General features: G+C 36.6%; 2 protein-coding genes across 2 annotated transcripts; both read right to left on the bottom strand.

Annotated features, from left to right (window-relative positions):
• Window positions 1-573: 573 nt before the first annotated feature.
• Window positions 574-12,994, bottom strand: dis3l (DIS3 like exosome 3'-5' exoribonuclease). Its single transcript, XM_051115632.1, has 17 exons — window positions 12,790-12,994; window positions 11,008-11,161; window positions 10,789-10,917; window positions 9,822-9,957; window positions 8,444-8,611; window positions 8,273-8,351; window positions 7,992-8,171; window positions 7,608-7,777; window positions 6,907-7,068; window positions 6,474-6,724; window positions 5,213-5,305; window positions 4,553-5,077; window positions 3,094-3,248; window positions 2,652-2,830; window positions 1,801-1,946; window positions 1,525-1,696; window positions 574-1,426 (listed from the first exon to the last, which is right to left on the bottom strand). Exons 1-17 carry the CDS (start codon window positions 12,932-12,934, stop codon window positions 1,082-1,084), a joined length of 3,189 nt encoding a protein of 1,062 aa, XP_050971589.1. The 5' UTR covers window positions 12,935-12,994; the 3' UTR covers window positions 574-1,081.
• Window positions 12,995-13,112: 118 nt separating this feature from the next.
• Window positions 13,113-18,770, bottom strand: muc15 (mucin 15, cell surface associated). Its single transcript, XM_051115633.1, has 4 exons — window positions 18,598-18,770; window positions 15,392-16,172; window positions 13,951-14,130; window positions 13,113-13,806 (listed from the first exon to the last, which is right to left on the bottom strand). The coding sequence occupies exons 2-4, from the start codon at window positions 16,155-16,157 to the stop codon at window positions 13,685-13,687; spliced, it is 1,068 nt and encodes a 355-aa protein (XP_050971590.1). The 5' UTR covers window positions 16,158-16,172; window positions 18,598-18,770; the 3' UTR covers window positions 13,113-13,684.
• Window positions 18,771-20,606: the final 1,836 nt, after the last annotated feature.

Below are 20,606 nucleotides of genomic sequence, written 5' to 3'. Positions count from 1 at the left end.
TGAATAGATCCAAAGATCAGTATTTGTCAGAATATTAGGATGATTTCTAAAGGATCATGTGACGAGTAATGATGCTAAAAATTAAGCTTTGAAATCAAAGGAATAAATTACATTTTAAAATATATTCAAATAGAAAACAGTTATTTTAAATAGTAAAAATATTTTAAAATTTTATGTTTTTGCTGCACTTTGGATCAAATAAAGGCAGGCTTTGTAAGCAGAAGAGACAAACATTAAAAAAATCTTACTTTTGACTGATAGTGTACAAAACATCTAAGGAGCACATACTGCCATACTCTAAATTCATTCCAGACACAAAATAAATGTGCCTTGTTGCTGTTATTTTTTTTTGTTTTGTATTTTAGCTCAGGACTGATTTTGTGCAACTAGTGTTAACTGGTAGTGTTAAAATTGGGACAAAAATCTAGGCCAGTCTTGTGTAGTGTATTCCAGCCTTTAGTGGAAATGATTTAATGTCTTACACTTTAATTCTGTAGCATCATAGAAGAAACAGAAATGTGGATTATAAAAACATTAGTGATATACAAAAATACTTTTTATTTGTAAAAATATTTAACATTTTTACATGATCAAAGTGGAAAGCAGTAAAAATGCAAACATCTATGAAATCTATGAACCTGCTTCAAATGTTTTTTACATGCTGGTTTCTTTTAAATAATGTTTTTCATTTCATTTGCCTCATGGCTAGTAAAACTTGACACCACACAGGAAAATGATATCTAGAGTGTATCTGCAGTCCAAAAGCTGGTCATCAAATAAAAAAAAACTAAAGTGAAGAACCGGACCAGCAAAACAGCCCATTTAACCACAAAAACGGACCTAAAATGTGTTATCCGTGATAATACACAAGATTATTTTTGGGAAATAGTATCAGGAGGACTTTTTTCCTTGTGAAATCATGTATTGGATAAAAAGCGGAGGAGCCAGTGTTTATAAATCCTGAGTAAGTATGACTCACTTTTGTTAGTTCACATCTGGACACTTCAGTGAAAATCCATGGCAAATATTACAAAACCATTCCTTAAGCTTTCTAGTCAATTACAGAAACAGCAGTATAAAGCTAAGAAGATGCGGTGCAAGTCTGTTCCTCTGTATTTCTGATTTGACAGATGGACAGATCCAGTAGGGCAAGTTCACTGATCTCCTGTAACACGACATAGAGGTTTGGTGTTTTGCTCTGTCTGAACTGCCTCTCCTCCCTGCTCAGTTTGGACTTCCTCCCCCTCTCTTCCTCCGCCTGGAGCGAGGCCTCTTCTGCCCAGCGCACCACTTCTTGAACCAGCTCAGACCGACCGCGACCAGCTGGCTGTGACTCGGGTTGCACAGCACAATGAGGCTTGTTGCTGATAAGCTCCAAACACAAGGTGTCGGTATGGCAACGAGACGGTTGTACAGAGATACGAACCTGCGGAGGCACAAAAGAAAGAAGGAAAACATCAGGTCAGAGGATGTAACACACAGGTAACATGACAGGTGCCACAAACAAAGTGAGAATGTACTTACTGTAACGTGGTCAAAGAGGTAAAACGTATGCGTTCCAGTGCTGGTGCAGGTGCTGATCCTGTCAGTGTATCTCTGCAGTGTCCCAGCCTTCCACTCGCACCTTCCATCTCCATCGACACTGACCACCTGACCTTCTCGATCCTTAAGGTACACAGCTCCCTTCAAACCATACCTGTGTAAATAGGCAAGCGTTACAGCAGACATAATGTTCACATTATACTTATTAGCTACGAAGTAGCTTTGATCCAAACACTAAGTAATATAGCAGCTCATTACTGTGGTACGAAGGCCAGAAAACCATTAGCTCGGACAGCATAGACCAAAGCATCAGCCACACAGCGCTCATCTGTGTTCGAGTCTTTGTCTCGGAAGTAGAGGCACTGGAAAAGCTCCGTAGACTGCTTCTGTGCATGTTGTGCTGCCTGTCACAGAACAGAGAGTGCAGGAAGTGACAATTATTTTACTGCAGTTTTAAAAAAGACATATCATGCACATTTTTAACAATATGTAATATAAGTCTCAGGTGTCCCCAGAATGTGTCTGTGAAGTTTCCACTCAAAATACTTGAAAATGCCTATTTTGAGTGAAAGCAGAAACACAAAAAAGCAGCTGTTTTCATGCATGTCTCTTTAAATGTAAATGAGCTGCTGCTGCTCCCCGCCCCTTTTTCCAGAATAGGGCTGTGCCTTGACAGCTTGTACCACAGATACTCTGCTAAAAAACATCTGTTTGGTTTTGATTATCATGTCTGTCTCACTGAAATCACGCATTTTAGACCATCAGTTTAAACTTATGATATGCGGTTTTCTGAGCGCACACATCCGAAGCATACGCACAGAAAGCTGCTGTCACACGGCATGTGAGTACTAAACTAAAAGTTGTCTTTCATGTCTTATTGCGCTTAAACTGTCAAATACACTCAAGTTTATGTTAAAAACACACACTAAAACCAGTACATTGTTTACAAACAGAATTTACTGGGTTGTTCTTTTTCACATTTTCTGGGTTGGTAGATGCACCAGGGACCCGATTATAACACTTCATCGTGGAAAAAGTGTGATTTGATCTTGATATGTCACCTTTACTACAATAAAATATTGATACAAAAGCTAACGGCCCGCACTTACTCTGTTTTTATTGTTGATATGTTGAGCTAGTTCTTCAAGTTCTTTGTTACTGGCCAAGGGTTTGCTTAGTGATCCTTCCTTATCCAGTTGAATAGCAGCCATGAGCAGCCGGTGAACTAATACATCGGCATAGCGTCTGATTGGAGAGGTAAAGTGAGTGTATCGATCCAGAGCAAGACCTGAAAAGGACACAGACAGACCTGATTTATGCTTTCCTATTTTTCTTAGTTCTACCAAGCAAATGTACCAAAATGCCACTTTCTCTACTGAGGTTTTAAGTCATGGTAGAATGTTTATTCATACTACTACTATAAAAAAAAAAAAAACGTGGCCTGCAGCAGTAACAACAATGAGCAACCAGCTTCTACTCTGTTTAAATAACTGCTATTTGTAATGAGATTGCAAATGATCCATGAATGAAGACATAGTGAAAATCATGTACCGTAGTGATAGTACTGTTCTTCTGGACAGGCTCCTGTAGAGAAGTAAAGGGCATTAGACATTGCCTGGGTGGCCATCATTCTTAATATCTTGTTCACCAGGGGGTCCTGAGGATCCACGGCTCGTTCCAGAGAATCAGCCAGAGCTCTGTTTGACCTAGTTTAAGCAATACAGACACACATAAATATACATGCATGTATGCAATCCATCTCTGTCCATGTTGATTAAATCATGAGAAGAAATTGTTGAATAAAGTCCTTATTTTTGTTTTCTTTGTGCAAAAAAAGTATTATCGTAGTTCATAAAATTAAGGTTGAACCACTGATGTCACATGAACTATTTTAACGATGTCCTTACTTCCTTTGTGGGCCTTGACTGTGCCAGTGGCATTGCTGTCTATGCAGAGTCAGAAAGCTCTCGGATTTCATCAAAAGTATCTTAAAGGATTAGTTCACTTCCAGAACAAAAATTTACAGATAATTTACTCATCCCTTTGTCAACCAAGATGTTCATGTCTTTCTTTAGTCGTAAAAAAACTGTTTTTTGAGGAAAACATTTCCGGATTTCTCTCTAATAGTGGACTTAAATGGTGCCCCCAAGTTTGAACTTCCAAAATGCAACTTCAGATGGCTCTAAATGATCCCAGCTGAGGGAGAAGTGTCTTACCTAGTGAAACGATTGGTCATTTTCTAAACAAATTGACAATTTATATACTTTTTAACCTCCAATGCTCGTCTTGTCTCCTCTCTGTGATGCGCATGCGTAGTCTGTGTAATCCGGGTCAATACAGTTATGGTATGCCGAAAAACTTCCATCTCGTTTTCTTCTTCAACTTCAAAATCGTCCTACATCGCTGTTTTACCTTGTTTTTGTAAAGGGTGTTTGATCTTTTTTGGATGTTCACTTGGTAAACACTGGGTCGGTAGTTCTGCAGAAATGTAGGACGATTTTGAAGTTGGGGAAGAAAATGAGATGGGAGTTTTTCAACATACCCTGTCTTGAAACGGAAAAAACAGAGTTCACGCAGACATAGACAAGACAAGTGTTTGAGGTTAAAAAGTATATAAATAGTCAATTTGTTTAAAAAATGATCCATTGTTTTGCTGGATAAGACCCTTCTTTCTTGGCTAGGATCATTTAGAGCCATTTGAAGCTGCATTTTGGAAGTTCAAACTTGGGGGCACCATTAAAATCCACTATATGGAGATAGTTCCTGAAATGTTTTCCTCAAGAAATATAATTTCTTATCGACTGTAGACAGAATTTTCATTTTTGGATGAACTATCCCTTTAATAGTTTTATTTAGCAAGAATGAACTAGTCAAAAGTAAGAGTAAGGCATTTTAAATGTTTAAAATGTGACAATATTACTGTTTATAGTCTATTTTTGCTCAAATACATGCAGCCTTGGTGACTTATTTCAAGAATATCTTGCCCAAACTTTTGAAAACTATTTTTCACCTTGTATCGATACTGAAGCCACGGGCCTTGGCACAGTCGATTAGGCTGCTGAAGAACTCCTGTTTGGGTGGTGGGTGATGACGCAGAAGAGCTTGGTGTGGAAAGCTCTCCTGTATCTTGCGCGCCACCCAGTGGTTGGCATAGATCATACACTCAGCCACAGTCTCATGAACTTCCAGAGGCTGTTTGGGCACAAGGGCTGTAATGTTCTTCTCCTCATCCAGCTGAGCCCTCACCTCCACCCCTTCCAACTCCAGAGCACCACCCTTATCTCTCTGTGCACGGAGGTGTCTGGCCACCCTTGTCAGGGTTTCTAGGGCCCACAAAAGTTCAGCCAGTTTCTGGTCTCGCTGTGAACCCTTGAGCTGGCTTAGCTCAGGTACCTCGGCCTCCTCGCCATTCAGCAGACTCTGGGCCAGCTCGTAGTGAAGCTGATAGGAGGAGCGGATTAGAGTGCGACCGTACCAAACCGTACACACATCCAGAGTCTCAGCATCCAGCTCCCACAGCACACTCATGGCATATCTGGAACAAATTATAGAGAAATTCTCTGTTATTTTCGAATAAAGTCACAGAATACAGAGAGAAAATCCACAGATTCCAGCAGCATATTAGGTCACTAGTCTCAAAAAGCTAAGAAAAGGTTTGTGTGTTACTCACCGGTCCACTCCTCCAAGGAGGGAGCACAGATCAGCACTCAGCACTGCTGGCAGCATGTCATATCTGCGGTCAGCCATGTAGTAAGTGGTTGCCCTGGGTTTAGAAAAGAGAGATGCAACTTATGTATACTTCAGTTACTGTATTATTGGATGGTATTTAATTATGTACAAATGCACATTCATCACAGAAATTTGATAATAAACACACTATTGTTCAAATGTTTGGTGTCAGTAAAGGTCTGTTTACACCAAGAACAATAACTGCAATGATAATCATAACTATAGTTCTATAATGTATAGTTCTATAATAATATAGTTCTAAATAATTCTAAGGAAAGTCCACACAAGAACTATAGTGGCACAGAGGAAACATATCATTTGAATCACTTTTAGAACATTTTTTTCCAGCTGTTGAATGATGTTGGCTCGAAAACAGCAGACACCAATAACTGCAGTGTTTATAAACAGTAAATAGGCTTTAAATATATATTTTTTAAATTGATACTTCTATTAAGCAACGCATTAAATTGATCAAAATTGACAGTAAAAGCATTCACAATGTTAAAAAGGTTTCATATTTCATAAAAATGTTCTTTTGAACTTTCTATTCACCAAAATGCCCTAAATAAGTTATCACGATTTCCAAAAGTTGTAAAAAATTGATAATAATAAGAAATCAGAAATGTTTCCTAAGCTCCAAATCAGCATTTTAGAACAATTTTTGAATGATCATGTGACTAAAAATTGAAGCAACGGCAGCTGAAAATTCAGGTTTGTCATCACAAAAATTAACTATACATATACATTTTCAAACTTATTAAAATACAAAACAGTTATTTTACATTGTAATAATATTGCACAATATTTCTTGTTCTTGTCTTGGTGAGTGTAAGAGATGCCTTTTAAAAACATTTAAAAAAATCTTACCAACCCCTGAAATTTGATCAAGTAGACCTATAACCAATATTTTGAACCGATATATATGTCTGGTGTAAAAATGAAAATGAATGTCAAAATTAAGAATAATAAGGGCTCTGACAAAAACCTTCTTTAAATGTGTTTAAATGATTTTATCAGCAAATCGGAATTGAAAATGACCAATAAAAATAACCATAAAAATGCTTAATATCAGCACTGATAATCGGTCAACCTCTATTGTGACTTCAAAATAATTATATAAATACATCATCATAACTATACTAAACAATAATATACTCTATTAATCCACCTTTATATTTTGAACAACTGGCAAATTTTCATACCTTGACCGTGCCTCTAGATCTGTAAGAGAGCCCTCCCTGACAAAGTAAGTGACGTCGGCAATGTGGACACCCAGCTCTAATCTTTTCCCCCCAGGTAGAGTGCGCACAGACAAGGTATCGTCCACATCCTCACAGCCCTTGGGATCAATACTGAAAACCAGGTGTGTGTCTCTCAGGTCCCGCCGAGAGGACACTTCACTGCTGTCCATCTGCCACGGGTTCTCCTTTGTGTTAACTGGCATCTCTCGCAACTAAGGAAACATTCAAAAACACAGATTTTTATAGTATACAACTTGTACCTTTTTGAAGATTATACAGTCGGGGATTCACTCTTTTCATAAGGAGAAAAGAAAAAAAACAAAAAAAAAAAAAAAAAAACACAGTTTAAACATTTGAAATGATTTAAATCAGATTCCAAAAACTATGACCCCACCTGTGCTTCTGAGAATAGTGGTACATGGATGCAGTTCTCCAACAGGATGGTCTGAATCTCAGTCTCCAGCTCGCCTGCTTTCCCCAGCACCCTAACACAGTGGCCATTTGGGTAAACAGAAGTACTTTCCCATGAATCCAGACGCACAATCACTCTTTGATCCTACACAGAGTAGAATGCCATGAAAGATTTAATATATTTTTAAGTTATCTCATGCTCACCAAGGCTGCATTTATTTAAACAGAAATACAGTATATAAAAAGTAATATTGTGAAATATGATAAACTGTTTTTTAATATACATTTTAAAATACAATTTATAATATAATATGATAATAAAATTACTATTAACAACAGCTGTGCTGCATTTTGTGGAAATGTGAAACTTTTTTTTTCAGGATTCACTGATAAAAATTTCAACAGAATTGCAGTTATTAAAAAATATATATTTTGTAAGATTACAACATTACAACATCTTTACTGTCACTTTTGATCAATTTGGTGCATCTTTGCTGAATATAAGTTATTATTACTAATTCTTCAGCCATTCGTTTTTTTTTTATTTTCTACTAAAGGTTTGAGTACTAACACAAGGTGTCAACAATAATGTAAACATTACACTTTCTGCAAAAAAAAGATCTGCTAATCTAGCCTTTATTGCAAACCATATTGCATTTAAAATGCTGAATTATATCTCTCTACCTGCAGAGCCTCAGCTTGCTGTGTGCTGATACGGATTTTAGGGATGCGGTAGTCCCATGGAATAACCAGAATCTTTTGTGAATTTCGACTCTGTGACTGCACCTCCTCAAGAGGAGGAAAAGTCACAACGTAGTCTCTCCAGTTCCTCTGCAGAATACCCACCACCCTGCCTACAGGAAAGAGAGGAATCACAACACAGGATAATAAGAATCACAAAGGTTTCTTAAGCTCCAAATCAGCATTTGAACATGTGGCTACTGAAAATTCAGAAGTTATTTGAAAATGTTAAAAAAAAGAATTTGCATTTAAATGACAAAAATGCTAAATAAAAACATTGTTAAAAATGTGCTAGACCAATTGTAATCATCATATACCCATGATTACCTGTGGGCATGGGCTGACTTTGTGTGTCCTCCAGTGTCTGCTCTTCCCCCTGCCCCTCTGTTAGTGCCATAGTCCTGCCTTTCCACTCATTACGAGGCAAGAGCTCTATGACAACCATGTCTCCATGCACCCCCCGGTTACGATGCTTTGCTCCATTGATCAGGACATCACTATTTAGCTCTAAAAAACATGATCACACAGGCAGGTTCAAAGTAAAATATCATAATACCATCAGTATAAATATGAACGTTAGTAATCAGTAAAAATATGTTGGTAACAACCTGTATTTTTGCTGGCAGAACCCTCATAACGGACAAAAGCTTCATGCTGTGCTCGATGTTTGTTCACACTGAGGATGCCCTTTGAGGGAAAGGAGTGGGTTGGAGTGTAGTTTCTATAAGCACTACCCAGAAAGAGATCTGATTTAAATAATAGGAGTAAGGGGCACTTACTTGGATGTACCTCCCAGATTTTATACCAGCCTCCAGCACCTCTGCAGGCAGGTGTTCAGTATACACTTTCTCTACTCCCTCACTCTCTCGCTCTTGAAGAGTCTGAGCAATGGAGTTGTACAGATCATGGGCAGCCTGCAGGTCTGGCCAGAAACTTAACAGGTACTCCTACAATGGAGTTCATTGGTGTTACCAATAGACAAGTATGTTGGTTTCATTGATTTCTCTCAGAAAACATTTAGTCACATTCGTGATAGCAAAACAGACTAAACCCAGCTCTTGACAATTTTCATTATAAGATAAACATATGTATGGATAATGTATAATCAGCCGATCTCTGAAAGATTAATAAATAAATAAACATGAAAAATGATTGAAATCACAATCTTACACTACCAGTACACTAAACACTAAATTTTATCACACTACCAGTCAAATGTTTTTGAACAGTAAGACTTTTTAATGTTTTTTAAAGAAGTCTCTTCTGTTTACTAAGCCTGCATTTATTTGATCTTGAATACAGCAAAACAGTAGCATTTTAAAATATTTATACTATTTAATAACTGTTTTCTATTTTTCCTGTGATCAAAGCTACATTTTCAGCATCATTACTCCAGTCTTCAGTGTCACATGAACCTTCAGAAATCATTCTAATATGCTGATTTGCTGTTCAAGAAGCATTTTTATTATTATTATTAAAAATATTTGAGTACACAAAAACAGTTGAGTACATTTATTTCAGGATTCTTTGATGAATAGAAAGATCCAAAGATCAGAATTTACCTGAAATAAAAAGCTTTTGTAACATTAGATATTATACCATTAAAAAGCTTGGAGTCATTAGAGTTTTTTTTTTTTTAAGAAATTGATCAAAAGTGATGATAAAGACATTTATAATGTTACATTTATATTATTTCCATTTCAGATAAATGCTGTTCTCCTAAACTTTCTATTCATCAAGGAAACCTGAAAAAAATCTACTCAGCTGTTTTCAACTTAATAATAATAAAAGTTCAGAAATCAGAATATTAGAATGATTTCTGAAGGATCATGTGACTGGAGTAATAACGCTAAAAATTCTTTGAAATCACAGGAATAAATTATTTTTTTAAATATATTTAAATAGAAAACAGTTATTTTAAATAGTAAAAATATTTAACAATTGTACTGTTTTTGCTGTATTTGGACCAGTCTTGCAGGCTTGGTGAGCAGAAAAGTGTATGTGGAAAAAAGAAACCACATGAGTCATAGGAAGAGGAATGAGACTAGAACAACAATTGGTTATACAATTTATTTGTTATTAAATATATCTGACTCCAGAAAGATACTCACAATTCAACACTACAGATTTGACAAGAAATAAAATAAAGGAATATACCTGAGTTGAAATGACATAAACTCCACTGTTCAAGGCACTATATTCCGAAATAGCGTCAGTATCTTCTGTAATCATGACTACCGGCTGGAGTCCAGCTAGATGATTATAGTACCAAACTGCTGCATTGTACACATTTCTAGAACAGAATGAAAATGTTCACACATTAAAATGAAGTGATTAGTATTATTATTTTGGATAAATCTGCAGCTCAGGTCTATAAAGTGTCTATGTGATCACTGAAGCAGCTTCACTTTACTTGCTTTTCTAAAAAATTACACTTGCATGCTTCTATTGTTTATTAAAAGTCAAAGTGCATGACTTTACAAAATGAATACTTTATTACACTATAGCCAGGGTTTTCAAAGTGTGGGGCGTGCCTATCCAGGGGATGCCAAATATGTCAGAGGAGGTGTGCAAAGATTCTTAATTATTTAATAATTAATTAATAATTTCAATCAATACATGCAATGTTTTGAGCAAGAGAGTTATGTTTCCACCTGCAAAATACAGATTGAATTTGTGCTAGTAAAGTTTTTTGAGTGTTTTGTAATGGATGCTGGCTGTTGAAGAGAGTATCCAAGGGTTTAGTGAGCATGTTTAGTGGTCTGTTGGCATCTCCCTGTGGACCTGTTTGGTATCGCAGCTTTACTTGTGCTTATTTGTATGAAAAATGCTTTAAACAAATGTATTTTTTTCCTTGCATGGTTTTTGTTGTTGCACACTGTTGTACATTGTACATTATGAAAATTAAAAAGTATGTTATGCTACTGAAATTAGTAAAAACTTATGGGGGTGGAAGGGTGTGGGGAGTCACCATTGTGTCATTGTATATGTTGTGTCAAAAAGGCGGCCCACTGTCTTTGACTGAGTAAACCCCTGCTCTATAGTCTATTATTACTCTCAATACTCTTTTCTCAAAGAAAACAATGCATAAAAGAAGGTGTAACACTAGATATTCAGGACTTACCTTGTATGCCATTTGTCCTGAGACTCACCCTTGTCTCTTGGGCAGTAGCAGTATTGCTGAAACTCATTGGCAAAGAGCACACAATCATGGCGAGGGTCCTTTAGTAAAGCACGCAGTCTGTTATAGTGCCTGTAAAAGATGAAACAAAATACTACAAGGAGTAAGTGGTTTAATTAATAACAAGTAAAACTGATGTCAAAAATGTTATTTGAGGTTGACCTGCGTCCACGGGTGTGCTGAACAGTCTGGTAGGCCGTCTGGGTCAACACGATCCCCTGAAGCTCCCTGAACTCCAGTATCTCCAAGAAATCCCGAACGACTCCCACATCAGGAACCACATAGTGGGTCACATCACCAGACAGCACCTTCCCATCTATTGCAGCACAAATGGTCAGTATAATATTGCAAGCCATTATTGTTTTATCAGCTAAATAGGAAAAACAATAGAGTGTTTTCATCAATCGGCCATATTGACAGCACTGAATGTAAACAATGCCACTGAACCCAAACAAATCTTGCATATTTTACTGATTACTGCTGCTGAAAATGGTCAATTATTGTCTTGTTTTGGGCTGTACTAATCGGCCGGAACAAGAAAAACATTTGGAGTACTACAGACTGCCAAAGTTATAACAAATCAAGGAGAAGAGTGGAAAAAAACTGTCTGAGGAACAAAAGGCGTTTGTGGTTGGCCAAAGTGAACCAGGATTCCCAGGGCAAGAATCTTGACAACAATTGTGTTTGTTCTTATAATTTCTGGTAATAAATATCTTAATTAGTACTGCTCTTACGCATCTTTTCGACCTACTAACTTTAGTTTGTCAAAAACGTGCACCCTTTCCTGCTTACTCAGTCCTCCTATTTAGTAGCTTCCACACGTTTTCTGTGGTTTAAACAGCATAAATTAGCAGAACAACGTATTCAGTAGTACATTAAAAATGCAATCCATGCTGTTGTTTACATCAGAGTATTACCAATATGGGCACGCATCCGGATAACTGACCAAATCGTGACGTGAAGCGCAAACCCTCTATACAAAGTACCTCAAACATTTAAAACAACTGCCTATTACCAACAAATTATGGGTTGACTTGCGCACCTATGTTTCTAGACTTACAATTGTGACCCACACCTTCGTCCTCAAAGATGTTATTTTTTATTATGACAATCCAAAGCTAACATCTGCTGAATATTTTGTTAATTGTCTTATACTGAATGCAAAATTCTTCATTCATAAGCTAAAAATTGCTTAAATCTCCTGTCTTTGTCCACTTTTTATTGCTGAACTTGATTATCTTGTTTCATCTCTTACACTTACAAATAACAAAAAGAGTGCCAAATTTTTGATGCATGATTATGACAACTTTTCTAAAAAGATATAATTTTTGTACTTTTCTTTTCTGTATGGGTAATACAATAATATGATGTACGCAAATACAGAATATTAGTTTTCTGTCCTTATTTTTTTGATTGATCTTTGTAGGAATACATCCATGTCTTATTTCCCTGTTCTTGGATGTTTTTTAAGTGCTGCAGTTAAAAAAAAAACTCAAACATCTTGCAGGATTAACCTTCCAGGAGATTTACAGTCTGGTGTTTGAGGTTTTCTCTAATGTAAATCACTATTCATTAACGTTACCAGTTTAGTAGAGTGAATAAAGAGTTAAGTAGGACAACCTGAAAACTTACAGTACGTTTTTTCCATTACTAATCACATTAAGTTCAACCTAAAATAGTATGAGATGATGGATTCTGACATCATTTCAGAAAGCTTGTTATACCACATTTAGTCACCAGTAATAAGAAATACTGTAACAAGACGAGTCGATGTAAGTTTACAATTCGTGAAGCTATATTTAGTTTAGGGAAGAATGTAAAGACCACGTAATTTATGATTAGCTCTTGTTAGCTACCTAGCTCTGTTGGCGTAGTGATCAATTCACAATAATAATAAACCGTATTTCATGTTGTTTTTGTTTTTGTTGTTCATGTTCTCCCTACCGTTATGACAGTCCGCTTGACAGAGGGCGCTTCCACACGGCACCCGTTCCCTCACATAGTGCTCCCGAACCACACGGACCTTTCTACCCTTTGAGCTGTTCAAATGTAAAACTTTCTCGGTTTTAATCATGACCGGACCTTCCATAGTAAACAACTAACATTCGTAACATTCAACAGTCAGGTTCCTCCATTCTTCTTTGCCTTGTTTATCAAATGGAATCTGCGCCATCTACAGGACTGGAGGACGCGAGTAAAATCACACTGCGTCAAGTTTTCTTTAAAATCTTGATTATACAATAATAAGACACGGAGACAAATCTTATTTTATCATTTTATTATTTATAATTATCTGAGAACCTACCGTCATGTTTATTCTCTATTTAGTTTAAAGCTTTTGTAAACTAAAAAAATCTTCAAATAGTATAAGGTTCAGAAGAAAGGTGTTAAGCCTGTAGATGTTCTCCCCAGTTCACTGACATAATATTGATCTTCTCGACCAAAACTGCTGTGCATAGAGAATTAGTGTCATAACGCTGGTCATTTCACACCATCTTGATTATACAGGTTTTGACATGATACAATAATTATGTCAAGTAAACAATCTTGTTGTACAATTAGAAAGGAGCATACAATCCAATACTTTGCAGTTCCAACAAAAAAAGTGCCCAGTATAGAAATAATCTTCAGATTTGGTTCCTTCAGATAGTCTAAAACATTCAAATGTTAGACACTACTTAACAGTAAAAAAATGTTTTGATCATTCAGTTATGTAAAATTGCCTTGTGATTGATTTGGCAAATCACTTTAATAATGACAACAATTTCTTAATTACATCCTTTTGTCTTCACGCGAGTGCATCATTAAATAAAATGTCTTTGGCATCACAGAGTTGTTCTCATTTTGAACTTCCCTGTGGGAAGTTGGTCATCTGGATGTTGTCCCTTTGTAGTCCTGGATTGTAGTAACCAAATCCATCAAACTTAAGGTCTAGTGGCTCACTGTTATCCAGTCGGAGAACTTTGAAAAGATGAGACAAAACAATATGAATATGTGTATCACAGTAAAAAAATATTCTGTATTATGTTATATTAGCCCTCACGTCTATTCAATTGGATCTTGGTTCAAAGTGATGCATATAATGATAGGTGAGTTTTATATTACCTGGATCAGGTGACATCTCTTCCACCAGTTTTCTGTGTGAGAAGTCTCTTCTGTTCCTTCGATTCAGGATAATAAATGCTCCCAAGGCCAGGATCCCCACCACAATCCCAATGACTAGGACGATAGTCCACGCCTGCCCTTTCTTGCTTTCTTTAGCATCTGAAACATCTGAAGACAAACCTGTAAAGACATATTTGATGTTTATTGTAACACTGATGCAACACTTGACCACATTAGAACTGAGTAATATTTTTGCCTTTATCGTGAAGTAAATTATTTGCTTAAAAATGGTCTTGAATCAAATCAGACCAACACCATCAGAGGTCTTTCTAAGCTATAATTATCAAAGAACCAGCAATTTATTAGTATACTTCATCAGGTCAGACACATAACACCTAAATATATAAAAACAATATGCAATATGCAAATACAAGCTCTTTTTTAAGTTCAGAATGTGGACACAGATTGATTAGAGTCACATTTGTTAAAAAGATCATGGAATTTGTTCTCCAGCAATGTCAGGTGTTCTTTGTCACATTGGTCCACACCTGACCTCGAAAGGGGACCCCCTCCCAATATCTGGAGGGTGAACACCACTCTTATTGTGAGGGAAGGTGAGGTGTCAGTAACTAGACACTCTGGCCCAGGAGCAGAGGACAAACAAAGCCTGAAATCCAATCCAACGTGGAGGAACACCAGCAAATATGTCTTTTATGACTGAATTGAGAAGCTAAGAATGAGGGCTAGCTTGAGGGATGAAATCAAAAGATTTGTGTGATCTTTGTGCTATAGAAACAGGGAGTGAATTAATGCTTATAAAAGGTCATAACACTATCAGTGTCCCAGATTCGGAGTGAGCATTCGATTTCAGCTAAATGTGACCCTGGACCACAGAACCAGTCATAAGGGTCTGCAAGATTTTTATGAAAGAAATGCTTTATACGCACTAAATCTGCATTTGTTTAAACAATAATGCAGTAAGAAGTAGTAATATTGTGAAATATTACTAGCTGAATTTTCATCATCACTTTAGTCTTCAGTGTCACGATTCTTCAGAAATCATTCTTAAATGCTGATTTGGCGTTCAAAAACATTTCTTTTATCTATCAAAGTTGAAAACATCATCATAAAACACGTACTGACGTATCAAACGACAAAACCCCTCAGCAATTGAAATAAGATTAGGCTACGGCTACGTTTACACTAGTAAACGTATTTATGTATTTATAATTGAAGCTGGGTTTATGTATTTTCTCCTTCTACAGCGACCTTGAGCTTTGAAAAATAAAGCTTACTGCGTGTTCGTTTTAAAACGCATAACTCTTTCAACGGTTACGTCCATTTACTACTCTCATTACCCAAGTAATGCTGCTGAGAAACCCAGAAATGTAAAAAAGGTCTATAAACACACTGATTATTAATGCTGATTTGTGAGTCTAACCTCTTTGAGAATTATCTCTGTTGTCAATAGGTCCAGTCAGGTTTGCATCTGTATCCTCACTGTTTGGAGCAAGAGTTGTTTGGTCCTCAGGGACGACAGGTGGAATTATTGCTGTTGTAGTGTCCTGTACTGGTGGTTCAGTTGGACTCACTGTAGTTTCGTTCTGGACGCTTTCATCTTTTGTTGTGGTGGTCGGACTTGTAGTAGTGCTGTTGGTGGGTACATCGTCTGAGGGCAAATCTCCAGATCCCGATCCATCATGGCTGCTCTCTGTTGTGGTAGTCTCAGGTTGTGGACTGGTATATGTGTCATTAAGAGCAGATTCATTTGAATGTTCTGGCTCTGGTGTGGAGGTGTTTGTGTTCTGTGTGAATGTTTCATTGGATTCTGCTGATGTATCTGAGAGCTCTGAACTTGAATTCGGTGCAATCATAGGAGGTGGTGTTGTAGGAACAGAGCCATCAGAACTAGCTTCCTCTGTGTCAGACTGCTCATGGGTCTGATTCAGGGGTTTTGTGAAATTCTGCTCTCCTTCATCACTAAAATAAATTGAGCCAAATGACTGAACATCATTTTCTGAACTGCTCTCAGAGTCTCCTTCACTTCCTCCCACTGGTTGAGCAGTTGTTTTCTCAACTGATGTTTGTTGTCCATTGTCGTCTACAGTCCCATTTCTTTTCCATCCGTCAGGTATCTGGGTGGACACTTGTTGAAATGTCTGAAGTATCAAGAGCAGTGCAATTGTGATGCCTAGTGGCAGTTTCATTTTTGGTTCCTCTGCCTGCCAAAATAAGACAAGTTACTTGTGTGTGGAGTGAATGTGTGTATCACAGAAAACATAAACAATGCCAACAGAGGAAAAAAGGCTGAAAATCCCGCTGTTTTAAACGTAACATGCACTGCTGTTCAAAGGTTTGGGATCTGTATGATTTTTATTTTTTTAAAGAAGTCTCTTATGCTCATCAAGGCTGCATTTATTTGATCTAAAATACAGAAAAAACAGTAATATTGTGAAATATTATTACAATTTAGAATAGCTGTGTTATATTTTAATATACTTTGAAATGTAATTTATTCCTCTGATTAAAGCTGAATTTTCAGCTCCAGTGTTCAGTGTCACATGATCCTTCAGAAATCATTCAAATATGCTGATTTATCATTAATGTTAAAAACAGTTTTTGCTGCTTAATATTTGTTGGAATCTGTGATGCTGTTTCAGGATACTTTTATAAATAAACAGTCAAAAAGAACAGCATTTATTCAAAATCCTTTGTAATAACATACATGACTATTCAAAAGTCTGAGGTCAGTACATTAAAAAAAAAAATGCTTTTAATCAACAAGGATGTGTTAAATTAATTAAGGGTGATAGTAAAGACTATTTTGAATAAATGCTGTTCTTTTTAACTTTTTATTCATTAAATAATCCTGAAAAAAGCATCACAGGTTCCAGAAAAAAATATTAAGCAGTGCAACTGTTTCCAACATTGATAAAAACGAGTATCAAATCAGGATATTAGTATGATTTCTGAAGCATCATGTGACACTGAAGACTGGAGTAATGACTGATGAAAACGCAGCTTTGGATGCAAGGAACAAATTACATTCTAAAGAGTATTAAGATAGAAAACTGTTATATTTTTGTATAATATTTCACATTATTACTGTTTTATTCTGTATTTTTGATCAAATAAATGCAGCCTTGGTGAGCCTAAGAGACTTCTTAAAAAACATTACAAATCTTACTGATCCCAAACTTTTGAACGGCAGTGTAAGTTAGATTACATACACAGACATATGTAGATGTGTCATATATGCTGTTATCATTTAAAAGCAAAACTAATCAACGTTTGTGAGAGATGAAACTCTACAAAATGGAAGTGCTCTTTACTCTATTTCTCAGAAACCTCTGTTTAGCAGCCCTTTGTTCCACTCCCGTGAGCCCTTTTCACTGAGGTGTATCTAAGCCCTCTTGATGCAAGTGTTACGTACACCATTCAACCATGTCACTACATTGCAATAACAGGAGCATACAATATTCTGCATTCTGTGGATGGTATACAATGTACACACCCAAACTATATTTAGATGCACATTTTGAAGGAAATTATAACAAAACAAAACAAACAAAGTGACAATCATAAAAATACTTGTATAATTATGCTTTGATGAGACATAGACAAAGCAAAGTAATGTTAGTGATTGGCATCTATATTTTATTTTAATGTGTTGTTGAATAGACACACTCACACTTAAGAAATGACTAACTAAGTAACTATTTCCATCGTGACGCCACTTCACAGTTATTCCTGTTTGGCCAGTTTATCTGCTATCATCTATTATTGCCGGCCACCAGCACAGCTACAATTAAACAGTGATAATGTTACAGAAACGAAAGTGTTTGAGGGAGTAAACAGCGCTTGGGCTCCACATTACTGTCCTGGTTTTGTGTGTATTTAGTTTATAGAACATTTTATCTGGTGTGTCATAATTGTATCAGATGCTTTATTCTAGTGGTGTAATTATTTTTATTATTTCTAAATAACAGTTATTATAAGATTATGTTGTTCTTTATTTTACAGTCAATTTATGAATGATGTATTTGTTAGTTATTATTATATTATTATTATCGTTTATAATTCGGAGACAACCTGAAGTCAATATAAAAATTTGCCAATTTGGAAAAAAGTCTATTAAATCAGAAATGTAAAACACCATGTTAGACAATTAGCTCTCCCTCCTTACAACATCCTGGAGAAAAATATTCAATTAATAATCTTAGAATGTGCCAGAATCTTAGAATGTGTGTACTGAGCACGAGGCATCTCTTATGTGGAAGCGTGATACAACAGTATTGTGAAGTCAAAAACAATGTACTGAAAAGAATTGTGTGTGGTTAAGCTAATATAATATATATTTAAGGAATACATTTTTGGTTCATTGTTTATTAGAAGTTCATTAGTGTGTCCAGAAAATCTCTTACCTTAACACCTTAAGGTTTACACTTCTAATAGGTATGTGATACCATTTGTCAAACATCCCACAGGTCATTTATTATTTGTAATCGCAATTTCAATAGCCTTCATACCACTGACATCTAATACCCACTCTCCATTTGACACCAAACTAATCTAGCTGAATTTTAAAGCAGTACAACATTCCTTGATAGGCTTCTATGTATTAAAAATGAAAAAGTGTGTACCTACCTGAGCGTTGCTTGTTGGACTTGGGTGAGATGATCGAGGCAGGTTGAAATGAAATCGTTTGAGAGTTCAGAGAGTGTGCGTCCAGAGACAAGAGGCAAAGGGGAGGGATCTGTCTCGCTGGTGGCTACCCTGGAACTGGCCTTTCTTGAATTTGCACCTGTAAACCACACCTCTGCATCAGACTTCCTGGATGCAAATAGGTAAATAAAGCACTGATGTGCGTCAGCTGTAAAAAGGACTGGAACTCAACGTCAATCACCATTCATACATTAGTCATACACACCTCATCAGTGTACACAGGTTTATCCTGGAGGTAGGTTTTGAAGTCTTTGAACAACTAGAATTCCCTGAAGGGAGGAGCACCTGACACACTGGGCCTCTGAGCATTCCTCCCATGCCCTGTGTCCATGGAAACACACAGGTTGCTCAGATCTGCTTTCCTCCACCCCATATCTTTTCAACATTAGCCAGTAACAAAAGACGCTAGCTATTTTTACATGACTGATGACCTTGTGCGTCATAAGGCTGTCTTTTGTCGTAGTGGGGTCATAGGTTGCATTTTAACAAAGTCATACTGGGATGGTGAAACTTTTGTGCCTCTTAATGAGGGATAGTTTATGCTTTTAATGGTTGTGCCTGTGAAGAACTGGTGAAATATCATTGGCTGGGAAAGTGGACACACTGGCCAGATGACTTGCTCTTCCCACAATGTCCCAGCAGAGGGCAGAGTGTATTATAACTTCTTTGTGCTCTGTAGTGAGCAGTTACACAATTGTTTTTACAGTACATTAAAAGAAAAAAACATATTTTTCAGTTGTTACTTATTTTTTGTAGTAAGTACGTTACTGCTACACTTATCAGGCCAGCAAAATGACAGGTAAAGCATATTAAAAGGTACTACCAAAGGTTTTTTTTATACTGAGTATTAACAATAGAGGGTTTGCTCTTACATCATAGTTTGGTCAGTTACCCGGATGCTCATCCATATTGGCGATACTCGGATGTAAACAACGGCGTTGATTGCACGGTTAATGTACTACTGAATATGTTATCCTGATCATTTATGCAAAATCTTGGAAGCTGCAAAATCATATAGAGAAGGACTTAATGAAAACAAAGGAAAGAGTGCAATATTTTGACAAACTAAAGTTAATAGGTGGTAAAGTTACATACGAGTAGTATTAATTAAGATAATATTTCACCTACCTGACCAGAAATGATAAGAACAAACTCGAATGTTGTCAAGATTCTTGCCCTGGTTCAGTTTGGCCAACCACAAAAGATTTTTGTTCCTCAGACAGTTTTTTGCACTCTTCTCCTTGATTTGTTATGACTTTTGGCAGTCTATAGTACTCCAAATGCTTTTCCAGATCCGCCTGATTAGAATAGCCCAAAACATGACAATAATTGACCATTTTCAGCAGCAATAATCAGCAAAATATGCAGGTTTTATTAATTTCAGTGGCTTTGTTTACATTCAGTGCTGTCAATATGACCAACTGATGATGTGTTGTGAAAACACTCTATACTGATAGCCTGCTGTAAGGATGGTAATGTTATGCATAGTATTCCATTATTTACCAGAAACGCTCCGTTTGTAAAGAAAAAAAAAGTTTTGTAAATGTTATTTTAGTAAAAAAGAAAAGAAAATGTACACGTATGCATCGTGGTCGTCATTAATAGTGGCGGACGGTGACGCAAACGAGAAGAATTGTTGAAGAAAGACGTTATTTGTGTTTTCTTCGCGCCCAAAAAGTATTCTCGTAGCTTTGTATAATTACGTTTGGATCACTGATGTCGCAAGGACTGTTTTAACGATGTCCTTACTATGTTTCTGGGCCTGGGAACATTTCAGTGATGTTGTTGGGTCAGAAAGGTCTCGGATTTCATCAAAAATATCTCAATTTGTTCCGAAGATGAATGGTCTTACTGGTTTGGAACGACATGACGGTGAGTAATTAATGATGTAATTTTCATTTTTGGGTGAACTACCCCTGTAAGCTCTGACA

Source organism: Labeo rohita, chromosome 7, assembly GCF_022985175.1.
Source record: "Labeo rohita strain BAU-BD-2019 chromosome 7, IGBB_LRoh.1.0, whole genome shotgun sequence".
NCBI lineage: Eukaryota > Metazoa > Chordata > Actinopteri > Cypriniformes > Cyprinidae > Labeo > Labeo rohita.
This window is presented reverse-complemented; position numbering and strand designations above follow the sequence as displayed.

Excerpts from the sequence above, each read along its gene's own strand:
- dis3l (XM_051115632.1), bottom strand. The coding sequence starts at position 12,934 with ATGGAAGGTCCGGTCATGATTAAAACCGAGAAAGTTTTACATTTGAAC. Across the intron at positions 5,306-6,473 it reads GATCTAGAGGCACGGTCAAG|GGCAACCACTTACTACATGG; the intron begins GTATGAAAATTT and ends TTCTAAACCCAG. Across the intron at positions 1,697-1,800 it reads TTTCTGGCCTTCGTACCACA|GTATGGTTTGAAGGGAGCTG; the intron begins GTAATGAGCTGC and ends CTATTTACACAG.
- muc15 (XM_051115633.1), bottom strand. The coding sequence starts at position 16,157 with ATGAAACTGCCACTAGGCATCACAATTGCACTGCTCTTGATACTTCAG. Across the intron at positions 14,131-15,391 it reads CAGAGATAATTCTCAAAGAG|GTTTGTCTTCAGATGTTTCA; the intron begins GTTAGACTCACA and ends ATGTCTTTACAG. Across the intron at positions 13,807-13,950 it reads AGAGATGTCACCTGATCCAG|TTCTCCGACTGGATAACAGT; the intron begins GTAATATAAAAC and ends ATCTTTTCAAAG.